The sequence below is a fragment of the Canis lupus genome, chromosome 24, assembly GCF_048164855.1.
Source record: "Canis lupus baileyi chromosome 24, mCanLup2.hap1, whole genome shotgun sequence".
Classification (NCBI taxonomy): Eukaryota; Metazoa; Chordata; class Mammalia; order Carnivora; family Canidae; genus Canis; species Canis lupus.
This window is the reverse complement of record NC_132861.1, coordinates 18650049-18671020: the sequence shown is the minus strand read 5'-3', so window position 1 is coordinate 18671020 and position 20972 is coordinate 18650049. Positions and strand designations below refer to the sequence as shown.

Below are 20972 nucleotides of genomic sequence, written 5' to 3'. Positions count from 1 at the left end.
ATTTTGACTGGAGTGCAGGATAAAAAGGAATGATGGTACTGCAGTAACCTAGGTGAGAACTGCACTGGTGGCAGAGGGGATGGGGGAGGGAACAAGTCCCAGAGATGGTAGGGCCATCAGCAAGATCTGGTAGCCAAGAAGATCTGGGGTGGGAAATGGAGCAGGGAAAAGGAAAGTCCACCATTAAAGCTACACTTTACTCATCCAGAAAGTCAAGATGATAGTACCTACTTCATAAGAGTTGATCTAAAAAAAAAAAAAAATTTTAATAAATAATTAAATATTTAGAGCTGTGCGCAGCATACTGAGATCTCAGTGTTTGATGTTATCACTAATTCATTCAGGGACTTAAGTTGCTAGGTATCTGTAATGAACAAAGCAAACAAGATCCTTGCCCTTACTGAGTTTAAGGTCCAATAGTAGAAACAAAAATCTATACTTAAAATATTTTATTACAAATTCTACGGAGTGCTGTGAAGGAGGACAATAGGGTGCTCAGAACTAAGCAGAAGGACCTCTTTGGGACTGGGGAACTAACAAACTGGCATTTAACCTTTGACCTGAAACAGGTCAGCTGAAATTCCTTTCAAGTAACAAGGGAACTCCAGCTAGCATAGCCCAGGTGTTTATGAAGCATTTAACTGAAAAGTCCTGGGCTAGAGCTCGCTGGCTGCAGGCCCAGCTGGATGATTAGGCTCAGAGGGTCACACCTGAGCTCCTGCTTGCTCTCTTCTGCCAGGGCTACATTCCTGGCATGGTGAGAAGAGGGTGGCTGGGAGCTCCAGGTACGTACATCTACACAGCCAGAAAAGAAATGTGTTGTTTCCCAGCAGCTCCCGAAGTCCTAGAACTGGCTCTCACTGACTTGATGTGGTTATATGCCCCTCACTAACACTGCTTGGTCAAGCCTGGATCTAGGTAGGCTGTAAATTCTGCAAGGAAAATTAGAATATTGCTTTCCTTTAAAGGGCCAAGAATGGTGGGCAGACAAACCTCAAGCATCTGGGGCATATGGATGAGAGGGTGTTAGGTAAGCAGAGTGGGCAAGAAGAGGTTTCTTAGTGTGTATGAAGCCTCACAGCAGGAAAGAAAAGAAAGTTGGCCCGTGCGGCTAGAGCATAAGTTGCAAGAGAATTGTGAAAAGTAACCTAAGGTCAGATTATATAGGGTCGTGTAGGCTGTATTAAGGATCTTGGATTTCACGGAGACACTGCAAGGGTTTAAGGGTTAAGCAAGGAAACAAGTGCAAGATCCAAACACCTGAAGCTTGATAAGCTGGAAGCACCGTAGTCTTAAGTAACAGAAACTAGGATCACAGGAGAGAAGTGGGAATGGTCGGGGAAAGAAATTTCGGACAAATGGGGTTTGGAGGGGGCATCACAAAACAAGCTGGGGATACCAGCAGACAACCAGAAATGTTAACTACAGCATTCTTTATTTCCCATCTTCAAGCACCCTTTGCTCCTCACCCCACCACCCCTTCTCTTCAATCCACTGCAGACTTCTGTCCCTAGGTCCCCATCAAAATTAATTAGTGCTGCCAATAACATCAATTTTGCCAAGTCCTGCGGTCAGTTCTCTTTTAAATTCTCAGCAACATTGACAGGATAGATCACTCAACTCTCCATGATACATTTTCTTGCTTCACTGGCCTCTTCTCAACCTCCCTTGCTAGGCTGCTCTTTCCATCTCCCAAAGTTAAGAAAACTCCAAGGTTCAGTCCTGAGTTTGCTTTGTTCTGCCCCACCCTCCTCAAGCCTCACCCGCTCTATGGATGTATGTGCATGTAGCTATGGAAATTGGCCAACAAGAGCTTGATGGCAATTTGGAGTTGACCTATATAAAGCTGACCAAAGCTTTACCTTGAAAAATAAAACTAAAAATCTTGAAAATGATTTTACACCATACTTAAGCAAATACTAGTTATAAGCACAGTAATTTCTAGAACAAAGGATTAAATCAAGTTTTAATGACAATTTCCTGACAAGATGAAAAGACCACAATGTGACAGCTCTTCACAATGGACTTTGAAGGCACCATCATAAGAGAGTAATCTTTATTGCATCAGATTTTCCAAACCCAAACCTTTGAAGCACCTTGTCATGATACTCGCAAACTGTTTCTTTTCAAATTTTTAACTGGTCTCCACAATAGGCTAGGGTCTCCATTTTCCCTTTGGAGCTGCCAAAGCAACAACAATATCTGCATGAACTTAGAACTACTTCCTGCTTATTATACTTAATTGGGAAGGATCCTGGGCTCAATGGACAGGGCAGCCTGAAGCTTTCAGAGGGCTCGAGAGGCAAGGGTCTCCTGCCTCCTGGGCTCTTGGGTGACAGTCCACAGAAGGGCACCTGGCCCAGAGAGATCATCAGAACCTTCTAGAGGCTCAGGTCTGTTGAGTGGCCAAACTAAAGAGGTCAACGGCCATGTCGTGGAAATTGCTGATCTGAAAGGATAAAACTGACACAAAGTAAAATACTGGGAGTAAAAATAAAATCAGACATCCTGACAGGGTGAGTCTCTGCTTCCAACTGTCAGACCTATAGTACGATTACCCAGACCTGCAAATAAATGCCTCCCTTTTCCTAAAGTTACTTAAGCTGTCAACTGTAGACAACCGTATTAAAAGTGCTTTGCTGAAATAAGTGTGAAAGGCTCTGGAACAGTTGTGAGAGGAGATAGGATGAGGGCAGAGTCAGAATCAGGGAAGAAGCCCAGCTCCAGCTGATGGCAACGCCATCCCCCCTTTGCCAGGAGAAGCCTGGGGTGGCCCTGTTGAGTAATAGAACACTTAAAATCTTTAAATTATTTACCTTGTTTCCTAATATTGCTCAACCATTCTGCTAGATTAGGCAGGATAAATATAAAATCAAATAGTAATGATCTTTAAAAACTGAATAACTAAAAAACTGAGTAACTAAGACCGAGGTTAAACTAAATCACATTTTAATAAAAAGCATATTACAACAGCGGTGCCTAGCTGGCTCAGTAGAGCATGCTGCTCTTGTTTGCAGGGTTAGGAGTTCAAGCCGCACATTGGGCATAGTGGCGACTTAAAAAATATATATGATGTTCATCTTTAATATGGGTTGGTTTTTAAAAAGGGAGGAACATGTAAGGAAATGTGAATAACAAAGTAAGTCCAGCTCTGCTTTCATCTGTATCTATTCAGTGTCTACAATGAGAGGATCCACTAGAATTTCTGCAAAAAGATACAATTTTTTTTTTTTTAAATCAAAGGTAGATTTTTTAACTAACAGACATCAACAAAACAAATAACAATACTATCACTGTATATTTTTAAACTTATAGAATAATTGGGTTTGGATTCCCAACGATGTCTTCCAGCTTGCTCGTGTAGGAATCTTAACTCCAAGAATAACAAGCTCTACATCAAAAGAGAAACAGGCTGTTAACCTAGCTGACAAATGTCAATTAAGAAATTTTCACTACCAAAAAAAAAAAAATTAAACTTTTTTACTACCATCTGAATGTTAATTTTTAAGTGTTCTCCTCAAATAACATAGGTAATTTCTTTAGAATGGTAACATACCTTCACCAGTTTTCTTTGTTGCCAAGACCTCGGATGTTTGGTCCTTCATATTTAGTGAGGAACCCTTTGCTGGGTGGCACAGCTTTCACTGCTACAGGAGTTGCTAGGTTTGAGTTGTATTTTGATAAAATCTGAAACAAAACATATTCCTTTTAAGCAAGTCATTGGAAAAAAACAACACATTTGGAAGATCTTAAAAACCATTCAAGAAAAGCCATGCAAATTTAAAGATATGGGTTATTTGAAATAATTTTTCAGCAGCACAGAAAAGATGGGAGTTATTAGAAATTGAATTTGGATGTGGAGACTTGATTTCTAAAGCCTTCTAAAATGTACTCTAAGATTAACAGGAGTAAGCAGTAATGTGTCCCTGAGGGCAAATTAGGCCTTTACAATGTTGTTAGGTAAAATATATACAGGAAAGAGGCAAAATACATGCTCAAAAGAAAGACCAGCTATTAAAGATTATAAAAAGAAGAGTCTGAAATATCAGCTATGTTTTTGATACATAGGTGATACATTAAATACAAGGCATTCCCCCCTTTGGCATAGAAATAGAGAGAAGGATCAATCACCGCGAAGTGGAAACACCTGATAACTCCTATTAAGACAGAAGATGCTTACTCCACTTCTTAAAGTGCCCAGCAAAACAAAGAGAAAAAGAGGGTAACAAATACTTTCTTGATTATCACAGGGTGAGTCCACTTTAATGGCATTTAGGTATTCCGAGTAGTTTCATCCTTCCCACAGCGCTCCACAGGCTAGGTCAGTTGCTAGAACAGTTCTTAACAATTCCACTTGCTTAAGCCATACTGCCGAGCTCTCTAGCTTCTATTAAGGGCGGGACGACTAGTGGTTATTTAGTAGAGCTGGCAGTTGATATATAGATCAGTAGCAGACTACAGGTAAATGATGTACTAAGAAATCAGATATTCTAACATTTAAATCAATGCTTCTAAAACCAAGGTCCAAAATGTCTCAGGTTCAAGAAACACTGATGTAAGTCATTCGTGATACCCTATCCTGGAGAACTGTAGTTAAATGACATTTCTGATTTTGCTAGCCATATCTTCAATGGAAACCACAGTCAACAACATGGCAATCACACTTGAAAAATTATAACAAAATATTCTAAGAATACATTTTAGAACATGAAGTTAAAGATGCACCATGAGTGCATAAAAGTATGATGAAGTCATGAGCCTGTGCTGAGCTCAGAAGAGCATAACAGGACAGAATTTAGATTTTCTCAGTACACAAACCAGCACATTCACCCAATGAGAAATAAGACAGTTTATACATAGCTTTAGCTCCTTAATATAAATATCAAATTTTGAAAAGAATGTATCAGAGAAAGAAATAGCCAGGAAAAACAACCTGGAGAATATCTTCTGGAATAGTAGTTACTTCTGGAGGTGTAGGTGTTCTCAGCAGATTCTCATAAGAAGAAATTACAGGAGAAGAGGGATCCACAAAACTCTCAAAACACTTGTCTGAATTTAAAACTAATGATGTACAGTCTTTCACTTCCAAATCATTTGATGAACTATTTGTTTTTGATAATGGATAATTTATGGATCCCTATTGAACAAAAAAAAAACACATTAATTTATGATATAAAATACAATAAACAAAATTATTAGTTTTAGTTCTGTTGCACAAAAGCGACACAGAAGTAAGCACAAAAATGACCTGTTCTTCCTTGACTGATTATTAAAGAAAACTGAGAAAACAAAGAATGGCATATATAGCACAAAATACCATGCTTCATTACTAATAACGGCTGAACTACAGCTTGATATGAAAACTAAATGGCCCTGACTGAATCAGATTTATAACCTTTATTTTATAAGATTTTATTTATTTATTCATGAGAGACACAGAGAGAGAGGCAGAGACATAGGCAGAGGGAGAAGAAGGCTCCATGTGGGGAGCCCAATGTGGGACTCGATCCCAGGACTGCAGAGTCACAACCTGAGCCAAAGGTAGATACCCAACCACTGAGCCACCCAGCCGTCCCTGAATCAGATTTAGATGGATTCACCCACCCAGTTTCAGGCAACACTAAGCTGGGCCAGGTGAGAGTAATAACACAGGTGAGCAAAAGTGTTACCACATGCCCTCACTCAAAAGGGAGAAAGCCCATCTGACATAAGCTTAGCATGCAATACCTGCTAAACTGACCAATATAGTAAATCTCACCTCTCCAGGGTCAGTTAATAAAGAACAAGTCACATCAGTCCAGTGGACTGGTGCCTTCCACACTGGAATACAAGGGGTGGACTACTTGTAAGAGGCAAGTACTAGCAGGCAATAACCTGAGAGATACTTCAACTGATACTAATTGAATTTTGTGGGTCTATAGCTACACTGTCCAATTTAATAGCAATAACCAGAGGGTTAATTTTAAATTCATCAATTTCTTTTTTAAAGAAAGTTATTCATTTATTTCCCAGGATAAACTGCACAAAGCCAGCATCTCATTAACTGTCCAAAGGAAACAATATACTATACAATTGAGGCTGGATAAAGAGACTGGTAATCACACATTTATAATTTTCACATTACACAAATGAAAAGATTTATAAAGGCACAACTTAAGAGTACCTTGCTTAAGTCACTTAAAAAAAGCAAAGTGACAAGAGGAGCAAGCAATTAGCTGCTCCTCCACAATACCGCCAATTCCAAGTAGCTTTCTACATGCCCCCTTGTTTTAGTCAAATATCATTTCAACACGCAATTATCCCTGTGCTTTGATACAGTTGTCATCTGTTTTGTTTTTGTTTTTTTTTAATTTATTTTTTATTGGTGTTCAATTTACCAACATACAGAATAACCCCCAGTGCCCGTCACCCATTCACTCACACCCCCTGCCCTCCTCCCCCTCTACCACTCCTAGTTCGTTTCCCAGAGTTAGGAGTCTTTACGTTCTGTCTCCCCCTCTGATATTTCCCACACATTTCTTCTCCCTTCCCTTATATTCCCTTTCACTATTATTCATATTCCCCAAATGAATGAGAACATACAATGTTTGTCCTTCTCCGACTGACTTACTTCACTCAGCTAAATTCATCAAATTTTTAAAAACAAATTAGCTCCTCATATACTACTCACATATTTTTTTAAAAGATTTTATTTATTTATTTATTCATGATAGAGAAAGAGAGAGAGGCAGAGACACAGGCAGAGGGAGAAGCAGGCTTTATGCCGGGAGCCTGATGCGGAACTCGATCCCAGATCCCAGGACCATGCCCTGGACCAAAGGCAGGCCCTAAACCACTGAGCCACCCAGGGATCCCCTACTCACATTTTTTGTACAGCCCAGTCTGCTGCATTGGTTGTCTTAAGTGTTCATAGTGACTTTAAAAAAAGGATGAGAGTGTGCCTGGGTAGGTTAAGTGTCTGCCTTCAGTTCAGGTCATGATCCCGGGGTCTGGGGTTCAAGTCCCACATTAGGTTCTCTGCTCGGTGGACAGCCTGTTTCTCCCTCTCTTTCCGCCTCCTACTCCCCCTGCTTGTGCTTTTTCCCTCTCTTTGTCAAATAAATAAAATCTTTTTTAAAAAAGGGGTGAGGGTGATGAGGTACAATTACAATAAATTTGTTCATTGAGAAATATTTGGAAAAAGCATAAAAATCACCCATAAATCTATCACCGGGAGATAATCACATCTGGTGTTTTCCTATCCATTCTTTTATTTTTTTTTCTGCAATAAAGTATATTGTGTGTATTTGTATATCCATAAGCATGCATGTCACTTTCTATCATCTGTTCTTTAAAACATATACTTCAGTGTATTTAGGTTCTCTGCTACCACTTGACATTCAGATTTTTCCAATTCTGTGCTCCTATAAATAATGTTGTTCCTTCCTCTATAACTTCCTTGTTATAATTCTTTGTGCCAATATGCCTTAGAATAAATTGAGATATGGTTAAAGGGTATGAAAAATTTTAAAGCTTTTGCTATATGCTGCTAAATTCCCCTCCAGAAATACATAATACCTTTTTTTTGTAAAAATACTCTTAAAGTCTCCACTAATCTAAGTCTTTTTTTTAACTAAAGTACAGTTGACATACAATAGTCTAAGTTTTTAAAACAGACTGTTTGAATCTAGAAATAGTAGTGTATATGAGTCATCAGGAAAAGATTGGAACTTTCAATGTTATGGAAACGTACCAAAGTTGTACTGTTCTTTGTAGAAGGAATTTTCAAACCAGGAGTGCAGAATGTAGGTGCCAAGGGAGAATTTGTAGAGTCGGCATCTAAAAGATACAAACAATGGCATGGAAATATACATTTGAAAATAAAGTTGAAATAAACATTTCAACATTTAGGTTATAATCTTAAGTCAATATAATTTGTGCACTTTATTTTTGATAACAAGAAACAGCTATAGAATGTGCCTGACTAGACAGAAAGAAACAGAACTTCATATTTGCTTATCTGATTATCATCAGTACTAATAAAAGTTTAGCAAGGCTGCAGGGTATAACAATATATAAAAATGAATAGTTCTAGCGAATGAGCAACAAACAAAAATATAATTTGAGAAAAAATATTTTGGGGAGTACCTGGGTGGCTCCGTCAGCTAAGTGTCTGCTTTCAGCTCAGGTCATGATCCCAGAGTTCTAGGATCGAGCCTTACATCAGGCTTCCACTCAATGTGGAGTCTGCTTCTCCCTCTGCCTCTGCTGCCACCCTACCCACCCACGCTTGTGCACTTGCTCTCACTCTCTCAAATTTTTAAAATCTTAAAAAAAAAAAAACCACACAATTCTTTTTTTACATCAACAACAAAGAAGACACCTACATATTAAAATCTGTATGATCTTTATGGAGAAAATGAAATTTCTGAAGAAGGAAAAGGAGGAAGAGGGCAAGAAGTCACCTGCCTTCTAAGACATCAGGATTTATTCTAAAGTCATAACTGACCATCAGAACTTTTAGAAAGAGATCCCAGAAACAGAATCAGACATTTGATACCTCTAACACAGTGTCATGAAAGTGATCTTAAAAAAAAAAAAAAAAAAAAAAATCAAAGAGGGGCACCTGAGTGGTTCAGTTGGTTAAGTGTCTGACTCTTGGTTTCAGTTCAGATCATAATCTAAGGGTTGTGAGATCAAGCCCTGCATTAGGCTCTGTGCTTGGAGGGGAGTCTGCTTGAAGATTCTCTCCCTCAACTCCACCCCCTGCTCACACACTCTAAAACAAATGAATAAACCTTAAAAAAAAAAAAAAGTAAACGTTAAAAAAAATGATCAGACTGGCAAAATTTTATGAAGTCTACAAATCATCAAGTGCCGGAAAATGAGTGAGAATCAGAACAGCTGCTCTAAGGTAGCAAGTTAGCATTTTCTAGAAAACGGGAAGATGTGTATCCCCTCTGATCTAGAAACTCTACTCCTAGATATAACATTGGTGTACAAGGAACAGTTTCATTAGAGCACTGCCTATAACAGTAAAAAACAATTACTCCTTAATAAGCAAATAAATAAATACAAAATGACTAATTCATACAATGCTTAACAATTAAAATGGATGAACTGGACTCACACTGATTGAATGAAAAAAGCGAGTGACAAAATATAATTTTGATGTTGCAACTTAAATGAAATTTTCAAACAATACAGTTCTTCTTTAGAATAATCATCACTTTAGGGGAGGAAGGGAAGGAGATTATAATGGAGTAGGGATTTAGCTTTATGTATAAATGAAGAGAATGATGGGAAGCAAATACACTAAGATGCCAACATCTACTTAATCTGAAATGTCCATGTATATACCCAAGCCCCTGGGATTCTAAAACAAGCACTGACAGAAGGCATGAGCACAGGCTTTAACCAAGGAGGCAGTGAAATGAAGCACAGTGTATCAAGCCAAGAGCCTGGAAGAGCCGTGAGGTCTGTGAAGCAGCAACTGGAAAACATCTGCCCCGTGGTGCTGGCTCCAGGGGAACAGGATGAAGTCAGTGAGGCTAAGAGAAGTCAGCTAGGCTAATGGTAAAGTCTTCAGAAAAAAAATTGAAAATCAGAATATCAACTCCACACAGCCCAGAGTTGTGGGTTCTGAGTTCACCCTACATGTACAGGAACCCCGAGTCAAGCAGTTCACCTAAAAACCTGGGTGCAACTGGCCAACAGTGAGGCCTTGGTTGAGGTGAGCATGGAACAGCTACACAGGACAAGCCAGGGCTTACAGAACTTCCACAGAAAACAGCGTCATCTGAAGAGAGATTCACAGTTAAAAATTAAAAGCCTGTAAGGAAACGCACCTCCAAGAAAGAAAATCAGAGCAATAAACAAAAGTATCAACATCTTAAACAGTCTCCAGATAGAAATGTTTCAAATATTCAAAGAGATAAAGGAAAGCACAGAAATCATTAGCCAAGAGAACAATATTATTATGGAAGGGGAAAAAAAAAGGAGCAGTCACATTTGAAAGAAAGATGTATAAAACAGAAAATGTAGTCACTGAAGTAAAAATTCAATAGATTAATAATTTAGACTCAGTGTAAGAGAAAAATAGCAAAGTGAAAGAACGTTCTAACTCAAGCACAAGGTAGCATAGAGAAAAGGAAGGAGAAGTTAACAAACCCAGAAGACTGAAGAACAACATTCTAAAATATATCTTAAAGGAATTCCAGGAGAAAAAAAATTGAGGAATTACAGAAGACGTAATTTTATTCAAGAGATAATCTCAGAGTATTTTCCAAAATTGATGACATGGGTCCTTAGTTTGAAAATCATACCGAATTCTAAACATAATAAATAAAAATAATAAACAGGGATGCCTGCGTGGCTCAGTGGGTTGAGTGTCTGCTTTCACTCAGGTCATGATCCCAGAGTCCTGGGAGTGAGTCCCAGGGGCTGCGGGGAGGGGGGACATGGGGCACAGGGCGGCCATCCCTGCTCAGCCACACTCGTATTCTCTCGCTCTCAAATCTTAAAAAAATAAAAATAAAAATAGAATAAAATAAAATAAAATTAAATTAAAAAAATAGTTTAAAATTAGAGAAATGCAGAATATCAAAGATAATGACAAAAATCTTACTGACTACAGGAAGAAAAGACCAAAGATCTACAAAGGAAAGCAAATCAGATCCACAGCACTATGTTCATCAGCAATGGATACCAGATGACAATGACATAATTTCTTTATAAAATACTGAAGTCAGCTGTCAACCTATTGTCTATATCCAGCTAAATTATTGCTCAAAAATGAATGAAAGAGAAAGAAAAAAACATGTCTTCAAACACAAAAGCAGAGATGACTGCTCACAGACTAGAAATACCATCTCTGAAAGAAGTGCTGAAGGATGTGCTTTAACAAGAACAAAACTATACCCAGAAGGAATGAGTGAGATATAAAAAGCAATGGTAAATAAAGAAAATGGCAAACAAGTGACTAAATTTTCATAGGTATAGACTGTAATAATGGTAACTTTTGCGGGGGAAGAAGAAGGTCAAGCCACAATACAACAGAAACTCACTTAAAAAAAAAAAAGATTTTATTTATTCATGAGCAATGCAGAGAGAGAGGCAGAGACACAGGCAGAGGGAGAGAAGCAGGCTCCATGAAGGGAGCCCGATGTGGGACTTGATCCCGGGACTCCAGGATCACGCCCTGGGCCAAAGGCAGGAACTAAACTGCTGAGCCACCCAGGAATCCCCGGGATAGTACTTTATAAACTCAATGTTATGAACTGAGAAGATGCTGAGGGGCTATAAGAATGTCTAAGATGACAGAATCATTTTTGTAAAAAGATAATCTAGAAGAAGGATAGCTGAGAAGTTAATGTAATTGTTACACTTACCATTTTTTTTCAAATCCTGGATTATGATGCCAGGAGTGGCAAAGAAATTATTACTGGTCACTGGTTCTGGTCCTATCACCTCTTCACTGGTGTGATTCATAAAGAAATTTTAAGATTAAAAAATAAAAGTTAATATTGAATCTCTGTGAAAAAGTTCAATTTTACTACATATTATATATCATCAAGTCTGGACAAATGTTCAGTTCTGTTTTACAGAACAGAAGTCCCATGGAACTATTCTTTTTTTTTTTTTAAATTAACATATACCCATGACTCAAAAAAGGTTATGAACCACTTTGTATTGACAGGTGTGGCTCAGAAGTGGGTTAAGACATTCTGACTTAAGGGTATACCATAAGTTTAACTCATTAGTTCAAATACAGGAATTATATATAGCTCATGGCTTCAAAACCATCAAGTGGAATTTTGCAACCAGTTTACAGATATAGGTTAAGAAGTTGTCATTTTGGGGGGCAAATGGGTAGCTCAATCAGTTAAGCATCTGCCTTAGGCTAGGTTTATGATCCCAGGGTCCTGGGATTGAGCCCCACATGGGGCTCCCTGCTCATTGGGGAGCCTGCTTCTCCCTCTCTCTGCCTGCTGCTCCTCCTGCTTGTGCTCGCTCTCTGTGAAATAAAATCTAGAAAAAAAAAAAAAAAAAGAGAGAACTTGCCATTTTTTTAGACTAAAAAGACTGATCCTATCATCTAGTTACTAAAAATATTCTAGCCAATTACCCAGATATCTGAAATACAGTTATAAAGATGAGTGTCATCAAATACTGTAAGTTGGTTCAATTAACCGATTGTCCTAGCATAATTTACTGAACATTCTTAGTTCAAAAACACCTTCTTATATATAAATTATATAAATTAGAGTTGGTTTCTGGGCTCCAGTTTTTTTTTTTTTTTTAAAGATTTTATTTATTCATGAGAGACACAGAGAGAGAGAGAGAGAAGCAGAGATACAGGCAGAGGAAGAAGCAAGCTCCAGGCAGGGAGCCCGATGCGGCACTCGATTCCAGGACCCCAGGATCACGCCCTATGCTGAAGGCAGGCACCCAACCAGGGAGCCACCCAGGGAGCCACCCAGGCGTCCCTGGGATCCAGTTTTAAGTCTATTCTATTACAGTTTTTTTTATTATAGCTTTATATATTTCAATATAAGAAGGTCAAATTCCCATATTACTGTTTTTCATTACTTTTTCAAGCTACTCCTATTTTTATTCTTCCAAATAAATTTTAGAATCATTTTATCAAATATCCCTTTCTCCACCTTAAAAAAAATCCTAGCAAGGCTTTGTTGTAAATGTATGACATCTATAAATTAATTTGCTGTGATTCAACATCTTATTAGCAATATCCAATAAATTCGGATGAAGAAAAACATAATAATCCCTAATTTCCCCTTCATGAAATTCAGAAATGTTCTATGGTTTTTATCATATAAGACCTTTATCTATGACTTATATTGGTATTTTACTTTTTTGTTGCAAACATGAATGGATTTTTTCTACTTTGTGTAGAAATTATTTATTAATAAAATATAGGAAAGCATATTATTTTAAATGGTTATCTTCTATCAGCCTCTTTCTTGAAGATCTAGATGTGAGTTTCTTGAGTTGCCCACATACAAAACACGGCCTAGACATACTTACCGGCCAGAGTATCAATAATTACATGAAGTGATGATAACAGATAGCTCATTATTAAGTGATATACCCAGTTTATCATGTTAATGAAGTATTCAATTTAGAGTTTGATCGAGCTTTTTAAATGAGGGATGAGTGTCAAATTTTATCAAATTCCTTATTGGTATCTATTGAGATTACCCTGTTATTAAATCATTAAAATAATGTATTTTATGAGTGGCTAAGTATTAAACTATGTTAGCATTCTGAGGATAAGCTTAACTTGAAAGTTGTCCACTGTATTTTTAATATTCTGTTAATTCAATCTGCTTTTTTAATTGGGATTGTACATACATGTTCATAAATTAGATTGGCTATAGTTTCCTTTTGCATGCTTTGTCAGTATTTGTATCAAGGGTATGTCAATCTCATAAACTAAACTGCAGCAGTTTTCTTATTCTACTTTCAGAAGAACTTTTTTTAAGTCTATACTCCAATAAAACTTTATTTACCAAAAATAGGCAGCAGGCTGGATTTGGCCTGTAGCAGTAGTTTGTAGACCTCTGATAATGACAGTTCTTTTTAAAGGTAATTATTTTCATAGCATCTCATTCTTAAGGCAATTTATAACTTCGTTATCCATTATACCACACTGACTTTGTGTGGTAAGCAGAATGGGAATGGTTATACACATATTTTACTAGTGAGGAAATGTTAAAACAGGTTTCATGAATCTGAAGGTGCTGGGACCCACAATAGAATGTATATCTCTTCCTCATAAAAATAACTTTATATATGAAATATATATGTTCTATGAAATTATGAAAGGATTCATCCAGAATCCTTTCTGTGCTCTGAGCTTTTTGGACTTAGTTCTCTGATAGCTTTTTCCATTTTCTTCTCTGACTTTGGTCTATACAGGTTTCTGACTTCAAGTTCATTTTGATAGCTGTGTATTATTTTAAAAAATTTTTCACTTATCTGAACTTTGCAAATTTTCCCATACATACTCTGTAATATTTCTATAACTTAAAAAAGAAAAAATATAGCCCTTAATTCCTAATTTTGTTATTTGCATTTATGTTTAAGTAAGAACCAGTTCTTAGATTTATCAACTCTAAGCTTCTAAAAATATTTTCTAATACATTTTATTTTATCTTTGGTGTTTATTCCCTTCTCTTTGCCCTACAACTGTGGGGTTTTTACTTGACTAAGTTGAATGTTTATTTTCCTTCTTTAATAATTACAGTTCTGAAAGATATGGATTTATTTTTAGCTATTGCTTGGCTGCTTTAATACAGGGTATTTTCCCTTTCGTTGTAGCTCTTTAAGTACTACTTCCACGCTATTCACTCCCAATTTCTTTAGTTCAGGACAAAACTGATCACAGAGCTTCTGATTCATATTAAAATACCCACGCTCAAGCACCTCTACTGGGTCCTCTAAATCAACTTGGAAACACATCCACCTTTAATCCAAGCTGCAGATATTCCTGTCTTCATTTTTTGCCTGAGATCAGCAAAAAAATAGAAGTCTTTGATTTAATCCTGGACTCCCAACTGTTCTGTTCCCACATCTCCATGCAAAATCATTCACAGGTTCTTACTGATTCTACCCCTTCTCTACCCCGCCAAATGCCATCTGTTTTCAGGTCTGTATTACTCCTATAGCATCTAACTGGAAATTCAAGAGCTCACACTTTGCTCACGGAATTGGTGATTCAAGAAATTTGAAATGTGAAGTATCTGAAAACCATTCGAAGGAAAGTTACTGTCTGAAATATCATTATCTCTTCTAGGAAAAGTCAATACATACAAAAGATTTAGAAAGTTAGATAAAATGTGCCTTTTATGAAAGTGGCTTACCTTTTATTCTCCTTCATACTTTTAAGTCCCATTGTGTAATCTTCATTTAAACACGCAGTATAGTCAGAAATACCAAAGTGTTCTAATTTAGGAGTTACACACTCAAAATCATCCATCTTTAGAGCACATTTTGGCGTTTTTAGTTCTTTAACTAGTGACTGTTTGGAAGATGGAGTTAAATTTTTTGGCTCTTCCTCATGGTTGTTTACTGCCTGTGGAGGGTTTGGTGGAACTTGGGATATCATGTACCGCTCAAGTCCAAAATCAGAAAGTTGCGGACTCCGTGGAGACTTCTCAGAACCAGAAGTGCTCGGAATAGCAGGATCAGACAGATTGTCCTTCACGTCAGTCATCTGAAAATTTTCATGCTTCGTGGACTCTGATTCAGAGTCCATGATTTCTTGTTCATCCACTGTGAGGAAGAACCAAGGAGGTCATCATATTTTGGTCAAACATCAAACCACAAAATCCCATGTACTACATATATACAAACAGTAAAAGATAGATCTGTTTGAAAGGTCCCAAGACAGCAAAAGTCCTGATTCCCTGCTTAGTCTCTAAAGTTTTGTTTCAATTGTCTCTTTAGGAAGTTTCTGACATGTATCTCTCATCTAGCCATATTCCATTTTGATGACATATTTAAGAAGTAAACTAAAATGTTAAAAGATGAAAAATCAATGCAAATTAAAGTCCAATATGCTTACTTCTCCAGTTATACTGTGATTTACCTATCTTCCCTAATTGTGGAACCATTTTATCATTTTATGACATTACAGAGTGGAATTAACTGTGTTCTAGATTTAACACAAAGTATAATATTATTTTAGATTTTTCATTTAAAAGAAGTTAAATGAAAAGACTATAAGTTAAAATGAAAAGATTGGTACACCAAGATAAGTTTTTATCCTTAGTCTGGAACACCAGTATCAAGAGCCTGGTTGAGGAAAATAAAAGGAGAGTAACAGAAAGACATAAAGTTTCTCAACCTGGAATAGGTTATATCTGGCTCCAGATCCCAGGTGCTTAACCACACTGAACATTTCAGACTAAATAATTTAACAACTATGCTTTTCCCCACAATCTTTTTCCATTTCCTGCATACATAAATGGTTAATGAATTTGGTGTGGGACCCAAATTGCAGTTAAAAGGTCTGAGATAGCACCTATGATACCAAAAAGAATCCAAGAAGGAGAAATACTAGCTTTTCATGTAAGACAAGAGAAAGTCATAGACGATAACCAGAAAGAAGCGGATCTGGCCAGAATCTGGGCAGAGATTATCTTAATAAACGACAGGGTTTCAGTGAGATAAAAGGTATGGAGAATGGAATGGGTGTAAGAAAATGCTGAGGGACAAATGTAAAATGTGTAGCATGAAGTGGAAAAGAAAAATGAACCAGTATTAGAAAGGGCACCAGAAAGGAGGAGAAAATGGAGGGTGAGATGAAGAGAAAAGACAATGTGTTTAGAATCCCCCATGGAACAGGCATTTGAAGGTTTCATTCCATTTAATTTTCATATTAACTGTTTCAAGCATGAAATATCTCAGGATATTTTTTCCCCTCGTTTTTATAAATAAAGATACCAAACAACATTTTGGAAAATACTCAGCTGATAAAATTTATAGAGCCAAGACTTGGGATCCCTGTGTGGCTCAGTGGTTTAGCGCCTGCCTTCGGCCCAGGGCATGATCCTGGAGTCCCGGGATCGAGTCCCACATCAAGCTCCCTGCATGGAGCCTGCTTCTCCATCTGCCTGTGTCTCTGCCCCACCTCCTCTCTCTGTGTCTCTCATGAATAAATAAATAAAATCTTTGAAAAAATAAAATAAAGAGCCAAGACTTGGACCCACATCCTTTGATTCCTAATGCTGCCATTTGTTTAAGGAGAGAGGAAGATAATACAAAGATCTGTTTTAGATGACCTTGAATAGATACCATTTGGTTGCCAAATTGGAAATATCAATTGTAATAATTGCACATATTGAAAGAAATGGGAAAAAAATTTCTCCAAAATTTGTTTATTGCATTCTTTTTAAGAAGAAAGTATTTGTACTTTTCTTGTTATGAACTGGAATGTATTTTTGTAAGTCTGTTAATGACTGTTTTTGTTTCTGTTCACTCACATCTTTTAAAGGAAGGTCTATAGTTAAAATGGAGTCTATCAGACATTGGTATAGATCCCTGCCAAAATCTTCTGGATCCAAAGGAATAGGAAAGGGATAAATTTAGGCTGTATATTTCCTGGGCCAGCTAAGAGATCCAACAGATTGGAGGAAGTGAAGAGGAGCATATTTTTTCTTTAAAGGTAGTGTTTTCTTTGTTTTGACTGAAAACAGGAAATGAACTAGAATTGGGTACTATTTTTGGATGCATGATAAACCAGGACATGTTAAATATGGAGTAAGAACCATTAAAAAAAAAGTTACAGACTTTGGCTTCATGGCTTTTGGCCCTTGGAAGAGCTGCTAATTCACTGAGTTTTGTTTTGGCACTGTGTTATTCTGAGAAATGTTATAAGGGCTACCAAAACCCTATTCTAAACTTGTATTTATCACAAGGCTATTGTTGATGAGATTAACAAAATCATCACCATTATCTCTGCCTCATAGTAAGGTATAATCAATCCCATTTTGAAAGTGAGGAAAAAGCAATTCAGAGAAATTATCCAAGGTCACACATATGTAGTAACTGGGGGAGCCAGTACTTGAATCCACAGCTGGTCACACTAAAGTAAACTGAATTCTTTACACTGTACCATGCAGTCTTGTTTATTATACCCTCTACACATATCCTCAATATATATTTGTTAAGTTAATTAATAGTTTACTTATGTACAAAGATCGTTCTCTTAACAGAAACAAAGACAATGAAGCATATTGAAATCATAGGTATGGGCCCAACAGTAGTTAACACTGGGTGATTAACATGCCAGGTACTGTTGCAAACAAATTTTTATCTCATTCAATCCTTCTACAGCCTCAGAAGTCGATATTAAACATCTCCACTTTACAGATGGGACACTGAGGTATAAGGTTAATAAATAGTAAGTGGTCAAAGATAATACAGCACTAGCTGTGTTAACGGTGGAATTAAGAGATTTGCATTTAGATAGTTTGGCTCTAAATTCTAAATCACCATGCTATACTAACCTTCATTAAAACTATAGAACTAAAAAATAAATAAATAAATAAAACTACAGAACTTAAAAAGGCCTTTATCAGTTTATAATGACCAAAATTTCTCATTCTACAGAAGAGAAAATTGAGAACAAGAAAAAGGAAATAGCAAGGTTTAAGATTAGTCTCTCACCTATTTATTGGCAGAGGTGACTAGAAACTAGTCACCTAATATCATGTAGATTTATCTTATACTCTTCTGTCATCTAGCATTTTGGAAAGAAAACCAAGGACTATCTTTGTTTTACACCACCAAACAGCATCCAGGCACAGTGATGAATAAATGATTATACATGACAGTCACATAATGGCAGAGACAGAACCAGAAACCATGGCCAAGCCTAGAGTAGTCATATTTAATCATGCTGCCTTCCTTCTTTAATACTACAACAAATACCATAAAATGCAAGTTATTCACACCTGAATTTTTCTTGGCACGTGGATTATATCCATACTTCTGGAAAAACTCTCTTATTTTCATGATATCCACTGAATTTTTTTTCATCAGTACTTTTGTTGCCTTTATGAAACCAATGCTTTCTTGACTTTCCAAACTTGTTTGATCAAGAAGAATACTGACATCATCCTTTTATAAGGAAAAGAAGTACATTATAATTTATCTTTTGACTAAGTCTATTTAGATTTTTAAAATTATGATACAAAGATGATAAATTAATATTGTAGAAGCAATACCTTTACAGTCTGGACTTCTGAATGAAGGTCATATAAAATTCTCATTGGATAATCTTCACAGTCTTCAATATGAATAGAGAAAGGAAAAAGTGCAATAAGGAAAAGGAAAAAAATAGAAAATATGATTTAGTATTGTTTCTTAGAATTATAAAGTCCCTGTATATATTTATTCATAATTTATTTCTTGTCAATTACAGGAAAAAAGTGTTAAGGCCTTTCTTTTAAAATTTATGAAATTACAACATATATACAGAAAAGTACAAAAGTCATAAGTATAAAGCTCAATGTACTTTGAAAGAAACACACCTATATAATCAGTGCTCAAATCAGAAGGGAAGAAGGGAAGGATTAAGAGGAAATGTAATCCTACCTAGCAATGTTTTTAAGGTGAGCACTTTCTGGTTCCTAGTTTTAAAATATTAGCCAATGACAACACTTTCATTTTCTTCTGGGTGCTTTAATTGTTTGCCTTTTGCATTTAAAGCTACAATCCATCTGGAATTGATGTTTTTATATGGCAAGAGGTAAGGATCAAGATCCATTCTTATTTTCTATATGAGTGTCCAACTGACCTGGCACCATTTATTGAAAAGACATCCTTCAACACAGTGTATTGTTGTCTTTCTTATTAATCAGTTGTAATATGTATAATATTTATCATGTAAAAAGTTTTAAAAATAATTGTATTTCTCTTTCTAAAATATGCCTCCTTTGAGGATCTCTGTTCACCAGTTAAAAGTTGACCACTTTTCATTTGGGAAATGCAAGTTAACACAACAGTGATTCTTCACACCCGTTAGAATGATTATAATCAAAGTCAGAAAATAATAAATGATAAGAATGTGGACAAACCACAACCTTCATTCATTGCTGGTATTAAATGTACAGTGGGGATCCCTGGGTGGTGCAGCGGTTTAGCGCCTGCCTTTGGCCCAGGGCGCGATCCTGGAGACCCGGGATCGAATCCCACGTCGGGCTCCCGGTGCATGGAGCCTGCTTCTCTCTCTGCCTATGTCTCTGCCTCTCTCTCTCTCTCTGTGTGTGTGTGTGTGACTATCATAAATAAAATAAAATTTAAAAAAAAATTTTTTTTAAATTAAAAAAAAAAAAAAGAAAATGCACAATGGCCCACTCACTATGGAAAACAATTTGGCAGCTTTTCAAAAAGTTAAATATAGGGTTATCATATGACCCAACAATTCTACTTCTAAGTGCATACCAAAGAACTGAAAACAGTCAGTTGACTCAAAAATTCACCCACAAATTTTACATATAGTCACATGGCTAAAAAGTAGAACAACCCAAATGTCCATCAGCCGATGAAGAAACACAATGTGGCATAACCATATAATGGAATATTATTCAGCAATAAAATGGAATGAGGTACTGATACATATGACATGAATGAACCTTGCAACATTATGCTAAGTCAATCCCGAAAGCCTACAAATTGTATGGTTCCTTTTTTTAAGATTTTATTTATTTATTTCAGAGAGAGAGAGAACAAACAGGGAGGAGGGGCAGAAGGAGAGAGAACGAGACTCCCTGCTGAGGAGGGAACCCAACTCGGAGCTTGATCCTAAGACAGAGAAAATAGTGACCTGAACTGAAGGCAGGCGTTTAACGGACTGAGCCACCCAGGCACCCCTATATGGTTCCTTTTGTATGAAATATACAGAATATGCAAATTTATACAGACAGAAAGCAAATAGTGGTTGCATAAGGCTAGTGTGGTAGGTGGAGATGGGATTATGGGGAGTGGATATAAATAGTCACGAAGGTCTCTTCTGAGGGTGATGAAAGTTTAAACTTACTATAATGGTTGCAGGACTGTGAATATATCAAAAATCATTGAATTATATCTTTTTTTTAAAACGATGATTTATTTATTTTAGAGAGAAAGAGCACAGGGGAAGAAGGGGCAAAGGGAAAGGGAGAAAGAAAATCACCAGCAAACTTCCTATTGAGCTTGGTGCTCAATGTGGGGCTCCATCCCATGACCCCAAGATCATGACCTGAGCTGAAACCAACTCAACCCACTGAGCCACCCAGGTGCCCCTGATTGTATTCTTTAAATGCTGAATTTTACAGTACGTGAATTATAGCTCAGTAAAGAAGTTTAAAAAGTCCATTTAATGATTCATCACTGTGATCATAAAAAGGTGAAATTGTTTGGTGGTCATTTTCTCTATCACAATCCCATATTTTCTGTAACACATATTGGCCACAAATAGAAAA

General features: G+C 36.8%; 1 protein-coding gene across 5 annotated transcripts in view; it reads right to left on the bottom strand.

Annotated features, from left to right (window-relative positions):
* Window positions 1-20972, bottom strand: part of SKA3 (spindle and kinetochore associated complex subunit 3) — a 33312-nt gene that overhangs the window by 10702 nt on the left and 1638 nt on the right. The window contains exons 2-10 of one of the 5 annotated variants that reach the window (XM_072795793.1): window positions 18735-18796; window positions 18462-18627; window positions 14865-15276; window positions 11370-11455; window positions 9668-9778; window positions 7733-7818; window positions 4934-5137; window positions 3557-3687; window positions 1950-3391 (exon numbers count right to left, since the gene is read on the bottom strand). In XM_072795793.1, the coding sequence (XP_072651894.1) occupies window positions 3559-3687; window positions 4934-5137; window positions 7733-7818; window positions 9668-9778; window positions 11370-11455; window positions 14865-15276; window positions 18462-18627; window positions 18735-18796 (1256 nt within the window). In that variant the 3' untranslated portion in view covers window positions 1950-3391; window positions 3557-3558. Of the gene's footprint in view, window positions 1-1949; window positions 3392-3556; window positions 3688-4933; window positions 5138-7732; window positions 7819-9667; window positions 9779-11369; window positions 11456-14864; window positions 15277-18461; window positions 18628-18734; window positions 18797-20972 lie in introns of those variants that run through there. The other 4 variants (XM_072795794.1, XM_072795796.1, XM_072795795.1 and 1 more) reach the window with 4 other exon arrangements.